This window comes from Euleptes europaea, chromosome 11, assembly GCF_029931775.1.
Source record: "Euleptes europaea isolate rEulEur1 chromosome 11, rEulEur1.hap1, whole genome shotgun sequence".
NCBI classification, from domain to species: Eukaryota; Metazoa; Chordata; class Lepidosauria; order Squamata; family Sphaerodactylidae; genus Euleptes; species Euleptes europaea.
Genome location: NC_079322.1, coordinates 28,261,970 through 28,275,443, shown reverse-complemented (window position 1 = coordinate 28,275,443; position 13,474 = coordinate 28,261,970). Strand labels below are relative to the sequence as shown.

Sequence of the window (13,474 nt, the reverse complement as noted above, 5' to 3'; positions counted from 1 at the left end):
TAAAAATTAGTCGTTGAGTTGGGTGGCGTTAAACTTGAACATGTTTTGATTTCTGCTTGGCCAGTGTCGTAGAGTGCTTTGTAAAGAGCAAACATTTGTGCTCTGATTGTTGCTAACGTATTGTCGTCAAACGGAATAGCAAAGTTGGGTGGGGGGAATCCTGGGTTTTTATTTTTGCTGAGTGAGCAGTTTCTTCAGAATAAGTAAAGAGAGAAAATGCAGGCAAAAAAAGTCTGCTTTCCTCACCCAACTTATTCAGAAATAAATATAAAATCAATGGCATGGCGTGGCCTGAAAAGCTGGAAAAACCAGTCTTGCGTGCTTGTCTCTGCAGACAAGTATGATTGCAACTGAACTGGATTACAAATAAAAATGCTTATTTAAAAAATACTTGCTTTTCATGTTAGAACTAGATATTTGTTGTTGATAGTGCAAAATTTTTAACTGGGTGTGTGTTAACTGTGAATTCTTTTCAAGCCTTAAATCCTCCAGGTGGGTGTGGTTTTAAAATTTCAATAAATAAGCGGCTTTCCTACCTGTTAAGCGTTGACTTTTGAATTCTCTGCTAATGGAATCTGGGATTTCCCCCTGAACTGTGTTATTTTAGGGCTTAAGTGTTTTAAATAGTAGTAGAGAAGAAAATGAAAGGGAGAAATCTGATCTGGTCAAGTTGATGGGAATTTTCCATTTCACTAAGCATTCTGTTCCTTTGCTGTATAATTCTTCAGGGTCATGACAAAATTTGTACAAAAATCCCTCCCTGGTCTTACCTCTTTGTGCTATATGTGTTCTTTACTACCATAAAGGGGCCAGTTAGACCCCAGTTAAAGTGACTCGCAGTACTGTTGTAAGAAGACTTTCCTGTGAGTAAGCCCCATGGTAAAGACCTGAGTAGGATTCAGTGTTGAACTGCTTAGGATTGTGTTTTTTTATCATACCTATAGTTATAGGTACTGTTTACTGGTGGCTGGATACGTCTGCCACATTCATACAAATTGCAGTTAGAAAGTGGGGCTGGTAATTATGGATGTGCCAGGACAGATGTTTCTTCCTCTTCATGTTGGTGTATGTGTTTTATGTGGAGGAATCTGAAGTACCTGACTTGGACAACTGCAGTTTGAAAATGCAGTTGCATGGGTTCAATCCACATGAGCAGCAGTTTATATGAAGCAGGTTCTTATTTGCTTGTGGCCATTTCAACCCCACCATTACAATGCTACTTTTTCTTGTTCTGCAATGCCGTTGAAATTATGGCAGTTTTACCAGGTTGATAATTGCACACATTTTATATGGGGGGCATATACAGCCCAGTATAACAACTTGAGACAATCTTACCAGATGTTTGTTTAATTGGTAATATATTATACAACCTATTTGCATGCCTGGTCTTATATATATTGTCTGTATATGTATCGTATATATATCTGTAAATGTGTGTATGTTTTACATGGGTTTCAATTGACCACTGAGGAAGGCCAAATAGGCCAAAACGCGCCTGGCATGTGGTTATAGATATCAACCTTAGGAAATGCCATTGTGCTGTTTTAACGTTTTTAAATAATTTTTCTCTTGACATAGCGCTTTAAATAAATTATATTTTCATTATCTATATATTATTTATCCTACCAAACCTTTGGGTACCCAGATGCCATTGAAATTGCCAGAAGTACACAGAAAACTCTTTCATATTATTTTCAGGTCATGCTAAACGAGCATATAAATTGGGCCTCAGACTCTCGGGCACTATAACCCTCTTTTGCTAAGTCTTCCTTCAAGAGGGAAAGGCTTCTACCACTGAAGAATGGCTTTTTATGATAAAGCAGGAAGTCAAGGAAGTCTTCCTCTGTTAGAGGAAGTCTTGGAGGAAGGGAGTCCTTTGGGAGACTTGGAGGAAGGGAGTCCTTCTATGGGAGGGTTGGGGACACTGGGGATGTGGGGGGAGGTAGTTGTGAATTTCCTGCACTGTGCAGGGGGTTGGACTAGATGACCCTGGTGGTTCCTTCCAACTCTATGATTCTATGAGTCATAGGATCAAACCCCAAAATTCACTTTTACTTTCTAAGAATGTAAAAATAGCCCAAGGTCCCAGGTTCAGTCCCAGCATCTCCAGGTTCAAAAAGATCAGGTAGTAGATGATGTGAAAGACCACCACTTGAGACCCTGGAGAGCCACCACCTAGCAGAGTAGACAGTATTGACACTGAGTAGACCAAGGGTTTGACTCAGTACAGGTGTTCAGTGTACAAAAATTTGATGCTGTGCAGAGACGTCTGAGGCTGGGCAGACTCCCTGTATATAGTGATTCTCTAACGGTGAATTTTCTGATAGGTGAGCGTTCTGAAACGTGTCTGTTCTCTTTTCCAGGGTGCAGTGCCCAAAGGTAATGCTACAAAAGAGTTCATAGAGAGTTTACAGCTGAAACCAGGGCAAGTGGTTTACAAGTGTCCAAAATGCTGTAGCATTAAACCTGACAGAGCACACCACTGCAGGTAAAAAAAGATCCGCTGTTGTTGTCTATCATGGTCATGACACCTGAATTGTTTCCTTTATGTTCATCTGGGTATCATAATGACCCGGTCTACGATGGCTAATTTTTGTTATGAAACTTCCTCCGTCCCTCAAATGAATGTCAGCTGGGAATTACCAAGGTCCTGCCGGCCTGCCCCTTAAACATCAGGCAGGTGAGAAAATCTTCAGCTTACCCTGTCAAGGAGCAGTTTGGGTCCTTTCTTCATCAGTGGATCTCTTTGTGAAGGAAGTCCGTACCCTACTTTACATACTTGCTGTTCCTCCTCTCTGTTCCTGTACTGATAGTCATGCGTGTTTCTGTGTAACACAAAGAGCAAGGGTGGATAAATGAGACACAGCAGGGTGCGAGTAACACTAAAGGACAGAGTGGCCTCCAAAGAGGAGTGAAGTGGACGAGTATTATGCCTTGGGTTCTACTCAATTATCCTCTGGCATGAAAAGAAAATATTGGAAAAAATAAATCGATTTTGTACAAGAAAAACATTCCTTCAAGATTTTTAAATACATTTTAAAAATCTGCTTTCCTGAAAGAGAATGTTTGCTGTTGCCTTTCCCTAGAAGCGACAATGCTCCTGAGCAATGTACAAGCAAGCAGAGGAGTGGGGGATTTCATTGTGAACTCCTTTGGTGTAATTTTTTGATTGATGTTGGGAATACTACACTGTTACACTTTGGTAACTTAACAACAATAGCAACAAACTCTCCTTGTGTGCGTTTTTAATAACACCTTTTTTGGCACAGAAAGGAGTTCATTTCTTTTTTGTTTTTGTGCGTTGCACAAGAGTACAGTTGTGTTCTTTTGCAGCTTAAAATACAGAAAATGGCTTGGCTTTGATAAAAATAGAATAATTAATGGCATTAACATAACTGGTACTTATTAGATATGTGGGAGAAATGGAGGAATTAGAATATTCATTTTTAAAGGAAGTTAATGACACTTATTATCTAATCCATTTTATATTATTAAAATAATGCTTTTTATATCTGTTCTTTCTTTTTTATTTTTCTTTATTTTAATATAGGAAATGAAATAGCAAACGTTATAAACAATATTAGGATTATAATCTTAAACAAAGGAGATTACAAATAAATGACAAGATTGAGGGAGGTGTAGGGGGAAGTCTTTATATTTTATTTTTTATCTACGTATGTATGTATTTTCAACAATTATTAATTAGAATTTATACTCTGATGTTCACTTATATTGATTGATGAATACTTTGTCTAATCAGTATAGAAAAATAATAATTTATTTTATAAAAACACAGAAAATTAATATTTTAAAATACATGCATTTTAAATCCATGCATTAAATCCATGCATATGACAGAGTTTGTTCTTTGAAGGAGTTTATTCTTTTTTAATGTTTGGACACTAAGTTCTGCTGTCATAACTATTTTTTAGTAATATGGAACCTCAGAATCCAGGGGAAGGGCTCATTATGGGAGAGCTTTGTAAGCATCAGCAACTGAGGCTAGGCTTTAGGTATAGTCTATTAAAGTATTTTTCTGAGGTTCCTCAAACTGTTGCAACCCAAACACAGGCGCTTGAGTCATTCGAAGGCATTGCATCAAAGCTGATCACTTATTAAATCTTCTTGAAATCCAGTTGATATTTCTTCAATTTTGGATGATGATGTGCATCAGAAACAATGTAGCTTCAGTGTAGGTAACTCAAAAGCCACAGTAGTTTTGGTAAAGGAGCAATATTTTCTTGGTGGCCTGGTATCAGTGAAAAGGCTTGAATTTTCTAAGTGGACGGGATTCCATATCAGGTTATGAAGTTGAAGTGTATTATCTTTTTTGTTTGTTTAATTAGTGTTTGCAAGAGATGTATTCGGAAAATGGATCACCATTGTCCGTGGGTTAACAACTGTGTAGGAGAGAATAACCAGAAGTACTTTGTACTGTTTACAGTAAGTAGCTTACTGAGTATTTTCTTTCCCCCTCTCATTCAGACCAGGGCACTGAAACTTCAAGTGGGACTTGCTCAATGTCTTAAGATGTTGAACTTTTTGAAAATCATAACAATGGAATTTTTTTCCTGCAGAAAGAGTGACAGTTTCTTAACTCTGCAACATAATTGAGTAATGCCGCTGAAGAATAACTTTAAGCCATCCAAAGTGTGTGTTGAACATATGAACACATGAAGCTGCCTTATACTGAACCAGACCATTGGTCCATCAAAGTCAGTATTGTCTACTCAGACTGGCAGCAGCTCTCCAGGGTCTCAGGCAGAGGTCTTTCACATCACCTACTTGCCTAGTCCCTTTAACTAGAGATGCTGGGGATTGAACCTGGGACCTTCTGCACACCAAGCAGAGGTTCTACCACTGAGGCACAGGCTTATTCTTCTTCATCAGTCATAAAACGTTTTTTAAATTGTAACAATAGAGAATGGTTTTAGTTTAACTTAATTTTTATTATATAATAATAAAACATCACAAAAATATAGAAAATACAGAATAGAAAACATAATTCAGATTAAGAACATACAAATGTTAAATATTAATAACCTGAGTTTGCTCCAAAATGTACTTTTATCCTAAAATGTTATATCTACTTTCATACATTCATTTACTCTAAACAACCTTTACATAACTTAACAGTGAACGGTTTTGGTTTTTAACAAAGAATCTCTCTCTGTCTCCCTGCCGTTGCCAAAGTGGTCGGACTGTTTTAATAGAGCAACACTCCCCCACCACAGTTTGCTCATTATATAGCAACTAAAGAACATGACGGTTCCAATTACATCCGGTTTTTCATTGAAAGTAACCTGTCAAGAAAATACGGAGAGGCTGGAAACCCTGGGCGTGTGTGTGTTGACTGGGGATTTTTTTCTTTTTCCTTCTACAATAGTATGTGATTTTCTTCTCTTTTCTTGAATCAGCTGGTAGTTTCCTGTGGGCACACTTAACACTACCATTGTAGCATTTAACACCACTGTTGTTCAAGACTGCATAAGCCAATTAAAGAGCCAGCAGGGTGTCAGAACTGGATTGGATCCCCACTTCGCCATGGAAGCAGGCTGGGTGATCTTGGGCCAGTCATACATTCTTACTCTAACCTACCTCACAAGGTTGTTGTATAAAATAGAGGAAAAGAGAGCAGTGGGTCCCCACTGGGAAGAAAGGTAGGGTATAAATCAGGGGTGTCAAACTCAATTGTTATGGGCCCAGGATATGACATAAATGTCACTTGGTCAGGCCGGGCCATGCCTCATCAGCCCAGATCGAGAGTGTGTGTTTGGGGTGGCTGCCTCGGTTGGCTCGCGGGCCGGATAAGAGCTCTCAAGGGGTCGGATCTGGCCCACAGGCCTTATGTTTGATACCCCTGGTATAAATGAAATAAATAAAAATAAATATATTTTTAAAGGTTTTGGAAGAGTTGGGGCGTTGAGCTGGTAGTGGTCTTACCTTAGGGGTAGGGAGTCAGACCAGATTGCCTTTTGGTCCTTTAAATTTGTTAATTCTGGCTTACAGTAAAATAAATTGTGAACATTATCCCGTATTACTGTGGATTTGGTAATTGGCCTCTAGATGCAAATGCTGACCATCTTCAGAAGGCTCTCATCTGACTTGAAGTAAAATGGGGCTCTTAATTTACTCTAATCATATGACATATATTCTGAAAGAGTAGTTTCCCCCGCCCCGCTCTTATCACATAATTTACTATTGTTAGGGAAAATGGGCGCCTTGTTCATTCAGTCAGTTTAGTCCAGGTACTTTTCCACTGGATATGCATAGGCCTATTCATTCTCCAGCTAAAGCAATTTAGGAGATGAGGCTGCAGATAAAGGAATCTTTAATCATGGAGGCTAGAATAATGTTTATCTGAACTGAATGCCATCTTGGATTTCAGCTGCAGCTAAAAACTGGCACACCATCTTGACAAAATGGGATATATTGCACTCTTAGATTATTGCCTTTTTGGTCTTAAGTATACAACTTTTTATTTCCTTAGACTTAAGAAGGAAGCACAGGGAACTTGCCAGGGGTTGGGGCACAGAGGTGGTGGTGGGGGGAGGTGATTACAATGCTGTTAACTTTTGTATGGAACAATGTAATCCTCAGTGGAAACATCCACTGTATTTTCTAATTGAAAACATATAGCTGTAAATGGGAGATGCTTAATTTTAATTCTATTAGATCAGCCCCACTGGTGGAAGAGGAAGGTGGGACGATCTGAGGCTGCTGTGGGAAAGAGAAGGCAGGAAAGATATGCTTTTGTGGGCATCCTCACACTTACAGTTAATCAAGATCTGACTTTCTGTGAGTCAGTTACTTCAAAATATGCATTAGCTGATATTCCTGTCCATGTTTTGTCACAGAATAGGATTATGCAAGTAAAGATGAGGGTTTTCAAAACCACGTTTCTCAACAGTTCAAATTGTCCTGTATTCCAGATGTATATAGCGCTGATATCCCTGCATGCCCTGATCATGGTTGGATTTCACTTCCTGTATTGTTTTGAAGAAGACTGGACAAGTGAGTAATGCTTTCAAATCAATTGGACTCTGTACTTCAGTTTCCAAGTTAATTAAACGAATGCCAAAGAAACACTTCTTTCTTCTGATTCACAAGGGACCTTCCTGCAGATGTTAGTAAAGTGGAATGGGATTCATATAGAGAGAATTGCCTTCAATCCCACTCAGGTGATATATGAAACTGCTCTGCCTGGTCCAGTTTCAGATAGGCTTACAACACCCAGTATTGTTTGTGATTCCACCCGCCGCTTTTTTAGCAATCCCAGTACGGGTGCAATCTTCACTCTGGAAAATCTCAGCACCAGGCTTCTATCTAAGAAGGCATGGAATATTTTTAGCTGGCCCCTCAAATCTCCCACATCTTGATTTGTGAAGCATTATCCTGAGATATTAGAGGCCATTCACACATTGGCAAGGCCGCATGGGTACCACCTTAGATACACGCATGCAGAACTGCATATTTTAACTTACCCAGACATGAAAATCTTCCCACCTCTTAATACATTAGAAGAATTGTTCCTATCTGAACTGGCTCTTGAAAAAGCTTTGAAAAGTTATTCTAATTACAATAATTGAGCTTAATAGATGGAATATGGGTTTAGACATGGCAAGCCCATCATATCTCATAATAACTATGGGCCTTTGTAGTTTGCTGTCAGTCTAGTTTTCTGCACAGGGCTGTCGCAAGGGTCACCAACAAAAATTGTAAACCAGCATAGTAAAATGCCGTAGATGGCCTATATTAAATGAAACAATATGTGTATTTATAGAGTTGGATCTAGCCATCAGGGGAAGGCCTCTGCCTCTATGCCCTGTTGTTGGGCCTCCAAAGGAACTGATTGGCCACTGTGCAAGACAAGATGCTGGACTAGATGGACTGCTGGTCTGATCCAGCAGGGCTCTTCTTATGTTCCTAACTTCTGTGCTGGTGGAAAAGGAAGGGCCCACTATCTCTACTAAAAAAAGGAATGCTGAGAATCATAGGACCTGCATGTACGAAAGCCGGATGGGAGATGTGGTAGGACAGGAATTGGGCAAGTTGGAGTGAAAAGGCTGATTGGATGCAACCTATCCAATTTTGCACTGGAAGAATCCAGATTTAGAGACTCTTCATGCAGAAATTAGGAAGTGCTTGTGGGGATGAAGCGTCTATCCCTGCTTCATCATGAAGATTCCAGCAATTAAATTTTGAGAAGAAAATCTTGAACAGAAAATCTAGTTTTAGTTCATTTCCTTTAACAGGTTATACATTGCATTGGGCACTGACCTGGGTGGCCCAGGCTAGCCCGATCTCATAAGCTAAGCAGGGTTGACCCTGGTTAGTATTTGGATGGGAGACCACCAAGGAATTCCAGGGTCACTATGCAGAGGAAGGCAATACAAACCACCTCTGTTAGTCTCTTGCCATAAGTCGCCTGTGGCTTGACGGCACTTTACACACACACGTTGCATTGGACATAAAAAAACTTTCAGTGGGTTTACAAGGATATAAATCTGTTTTAGGATTTCATTGTTAGTGAGGAAATGTGAGCACATGGCTCTTTCACATAGAGAGAAACTGAACATAAGAAAGGCCGTGCTGGATCAGACCAAGGTCCATCAAGTCCAGCAGTCTGTTCACACAGTGGCCAACCAGGTGCCTCTAGGAAGCCACAAACAAGATGACTGCAGCAGCACCATCCTGCCTGTGTTCCACCGCACCCAAAATAATAGGCCTGGTCATCTGATGCTGGAGAGAATAGGTTTGCATCATGACTAGTATCCATTCTGACTAGTAGCCATGAATAGCCCTCTCCTCCATGAATATATCCACTCCCCTCTTAAAGCCTGCCAAGTTGGCAGCCATCACCACATCCTGGGGCAGGGAGTTCCACAATTTAACTATGCGTCATGTGGTTTGGCATTACTACTGAACTCGCAGATGCATGATGCAAATGGGATGTGCAAAAGATCAAGCCTAGGCCAGAGCCCTGGAGAGCCCGTTCAAAAAGGATGGACTTGGGGCTGACATCGTAGGACTTTGTTTGGCATGCAGATCATCAGTTATGCTTTATGATGATAATGTATTGAAGAGAAGTGTGCAAATTAACAAACTCTCATGTTGGTAGAATTCACAAGGGTTCAAACCTAGGGCCAGAGCCTTGGGGAGCACTTAATTAGGAAGGGAACCTGTGGACCATTACAGCATGAATTTATATTCAGACCTGTAGCAGTAATGATTGCCTCTTAATATCCTTCATCACTGGAAATAATTCTCTAAGCTAACATTGTGTGTGCTAGCTGTGGCAGCCATAGAGTGTTGTTGTTGTTTTAATAGTAGACTCTTTTCCAATCATGCCCGTTTGGTGTGAAAAACAGCGTGGTGTAGTGGTTTGGAGCAGTGGGCTCTGTTCTGGAGAACTGGGTTTGATTCTCCACATGAGTGGCGGACGCTAATCTGGTGAACTGGATTTGTTTTCACCCTCCTACACACCAAGCCAGTTGGGTGACCTTGGGCAAGTCACACTATCTCAGCCACACCTACCTCAGAGGGGGTCTGTTGTGGGTAGGGGCAGGGAAGGTGATTGTAAGCCGGATTGATTCTTCCTTAAGTGGTAGAGAAAGTCGGCGTATAAAAACCAACTCCTCCTCCTTCTTCCTTCTTCTAACAGCTAGAATTTTCAGGGATGACACTTGTGGTCATATCCATCCCCTATCCTCCCCAAAAATTCTATACATCCAAAAGAGGTTGCTTGCTGGAGCCTGCAGACATTATGCAAAATAAACATGTTCCATAACAGCTGTCTTTTCCTTTGTATAAGCAAAACAAAAATTCTTGTTAGTATTTTTGTCCATGGTTAACCCCACTTTTCCCATCAATTCATGTTTCTGATATTTTGCTGTGCCTTTCTACACATACAACCTTGACTGTTACTACATACTTCATTCCATTGCTGTAGAATACTCACTACTTTGCCATGTTATGTTTTCACAGAGTGCAGTTCTTTCTCTCCGCCGACTACTGTGATACTTCTTATTCTCTTGTGTTTTGAGGCTCTCCTCTTTCTCATCTTCACATCTGTAATGTTTGGAACGCAGGTACATTCCATCTGCACAGATGAAACGGTGAGTGTTCCCTGGTCTTTTGCTTTCTATCTGTACCTTCTTTTATATTTAAAAGAAATATAAAAGAGATCTTGGACACAGAAGAGTAGTAACATTTACAAAAAGGAGTATTACAGAATAACTGGGGGGGGGAGATGCAGTGCAAATCAGCAGAAATTATCTTTTAACATCCACGTGAGGAGAAACATAAAACATGACCAAGCACATTTCAGATGTGTATGAAAGATTCTCTCTCACACACTCTCTGACATTTATATATAGCACTTCCAAAAGGGGGGATTGCCTTGTGTTCCTTTACCCCATTCAACAAAAACTAAAAAAACAAACAAACACTGTAATGTTCAGTGGGCATATCTTTCCAAGGTTCTGATTTGCACTATCTAACGTTATTCTTCACGCCTGTACATGATAACTTGTAAAGATGATTTGAGAAATGTGGAACACCGCAAATTTATGGAAGTGCTATTTATATTTACCAGTAGAAGAACTGCATCTTTTAAGGCCATCACCTGCTACAGAGAAAGGAAATCTGTGCTGACACCCATTAATATTTGTCATAGAGTAAGGTAGTGGTGTGGTGTTTGGACCTTACTTGGGGTCCTGTTGGAGGCATTGTTAAGAACCCTTGCAAGGAGTCTGACTGAAGATGTAAGCGGGCCAAGCATCCTTTAATAAACTCTGTTAATATGTGATGGGAAGAGGGTGTGTTTCGAAAAGCACGCAAGTGTCATTGGTTGTCCCTCTACCTTTCAGTACTACCAAAATGGAAAGATGTAGCTTTTTTTTACAGCATATCCAACTTGTCTTGAATGGTTTTGTGGAGAACATATTGCAGCGAAAGTCAAAACGATGACCCAGCAGGCAAACAAAATGAACTGGTCATAACCTTATAGAATCATAGGTGCTTGTTTTGTCTTTTGACTTTTCATTCTGAAAATGATTTTATGGTACAGTCCTGAGCGGCAACTCAAGAGTGGATTTCAAGGGGATGAACTGGAGATTTCTTTAGCAACTTGCTAATGACCACCAATTATTTAATCACCCATTGTTTCCATCTCCATGGAAGGAGAGGGTGTGTTTTCTTCTGAAGGAAATGGCTTCATGGCAGCAAGTTTGTATTTGCCTAAATCTGCAGTGTCAGCCGTTGACTCTCATTGCCCTGTCCCTTCAAAAAGGCAAAGTTAATTTGTCTAAGCTTAGCTGGCTTGCAGGGCCATCCGAAACAGACTTGAGCAATGCACTTTAAATGATGCAACTCTGCTTATGACAGCATTTTGAGAGGATGGATTTTTATTTTACTTTGGGGGCCCAAAGCAACTTATGTTGTTCTAATCCCCTCCATTTTATCCTCATAACAGCCCTGAGAGGTAGGTTAAGTTGAGAGTATGTGAGTGGCCCAGGGTCACTCAGCCAGCTTCTGTAGCAGAGCTGGGATTCAAACCTGGGTCTCCCAGATCCTAGTCCGACTAAGGCTGCATTCTTCTGTCCACTTACCTGGGAAGTAAACACCACTAAAAACAATGGGATTTACCTCCGGGTAAACATGAATAAGATTGGGCTTTTAAGATTCCTGAGTGCCAAAAGCCAGACATGCCAAATTTATTATTGACGCCTGAAGCTGGGGGGAAAATGGATTCAAGAGTGAATTTTTACCCTGCGTTCTATTACTCTGCACTGTTGATTTCTGCTGATGAAGACCACACCTACATGGTTTACTACATTTACCACAGGGAGCCCCTGTTGCAGGTGCTTCACGGTGTGTTCATGTTCACTGCTGATCATTTGCAGAAGGCTGAGATTCAGTTCCTTCCATGGATGCTGTTCTCTATGTCATTAGTGTGAGTAGCTACATGTACTAGAGAGGCGTATGAAGTCCTTTGCTCTTGGGGTCTATCATGCGGTTTGAGAGGACTTACATGCTGAGGCAGGTGTAAGGATATAAGAAGAGCCCTGCTGGAGTAGATCACGGGTACCTCTAGCCCATCATCTTGTTTCCAATTCCAGATACCTCTGGAGCACCTTCAAGAGAACATGAAGGCAGTAACACCCACCTGTTGTATTCCCCAGCAACTAGTGGGCGGGGGGGGGGGGGAGAAACTGCCTTGGAACGTGGAGGCTCCATTGAGCTGATGAGGCTAAATAAGCTGGTGATATACCTATTCTTCATGACTTTGTCTAGCACTTTTTAAAAAATCACCATATCCTATAGCAGTTAAGTCCTTAAGGGTTGTGTGAAATAGAATTACTTTTTGTCTTTTTCTGACCTTGCTACTCATCAATTTCATCAACTAACCACCACAGAGAGGTGGGAAGGAGAAATCTCTCCCTACTGTTCATAATCTTACAAACCTTCAGAATATGTCTCCTTTCCTGACTGTAAAGTGAATGAGATTTTTAAAAATCTTCATATGGGAGATGCTTCAACATTTTGTAGCTCTTGTGTTCAGGGCTGCTATATTGTTTTAAAGTTGGGGCTACCAGAACCGTATGTGGTATTCCATATATGGCTGCAACATAGAGTTATACAAAAGGCATTGTGATGCTGGCTATTTTAGTTTCAATTCTTTTCATAATAATTGCCAACGATGTGTTTTCTGCTTTTCGCTGCACACAGAGATGTCGCTTTCAGGGAACTGTCCACCATGACTGTCGCAACTAATTCAGCCACCATCAGTGTGGATACAAAGTTGGGAATTTTTGTCAACGTGCATCATGATACGCTACATACATTGGAATTTTGTTTGCTGTTTTGCCACCTAACTATCCATAGAGTCATCTTCAGAAGCTCTTCACAGTCTTCTTTAGATTTCACTATCTTGAATAACTTTGTGCCTTCTGAAAATGTGGAGAATTTGCTGCTCCTGCCTTGACTTCAGATCATTTTCAGTTAAAGAGCACGGTCCTAATACATATCTTTGGGGGGGTCCTTATATTGTGAAAACACTACTTCCTGTTATGAATCTGTAACAGGACCACTTGTGTTATCCCATGGTTCCATATGCAGGATCCTTTTGTAATGACTTTAACAAAGGCTTTTTGGAAGTCCGTGTGTAATATCTACTCGCTCGCCTTTATTTGCATGGCTGTTGACAATTCCATGTGTTTAATAGTTCTAGCAATTACAGTATTTTCTGCCATTTAGAAATTGTCCTAGCTCTTCGTCCTCCCATATTCCTGTTTAAATATTGGGTTTCTAATATCCTGCTGGCCCTGACCTGGATGGCCCAGGCTAGCCTGATCTTGTCAGATCTCAGAAGCTAAGCAGGGGGTCAGCCTTGGTTAGTAACTGGATGGGAGACCACCAAGGAATACCAGGGTTGCTGGGCAGAGGAAGGCACTGGCAAACCACCTCTGTT

General features: G+C 40.6%; 1 protein-coding gene across 3 annotated transcripts in view; it reads left to right on the top strand.

Annotated features, from left to right (window-relative positions):
• Nucleotides 1-13,474, top strand: part of ZDHHC3 (zinc finger DHHC-type palmitoyltransferase 3) — a 41,219-nt gene that overhangs the window by 16,778 nt on the left and 10,967 nt on the right. For all 3 annotated transcript variants that reach the window (XM_056857354.1, XM_056857353.1, XM_056857355.1), the window contains exons 3-6: nt 2,364-2,488; nt 4,347-4,443; nt 6,933-7,014; nt 9,988-10,118. In XM_056857354.1, the coding sequence (XP_056713332.1) occupies nt 2,364-2,488; nt 4,347-4,443; nt 6,933-7,014; nt 9,988-10,118 (435 nt within the window). The remainder of the gene's footprint in view (nt 1-2,363; nt 2,489-4,346; nt 4,444-6,932; nt 7,015-9,987; nt 10,119-13,474) is intronic.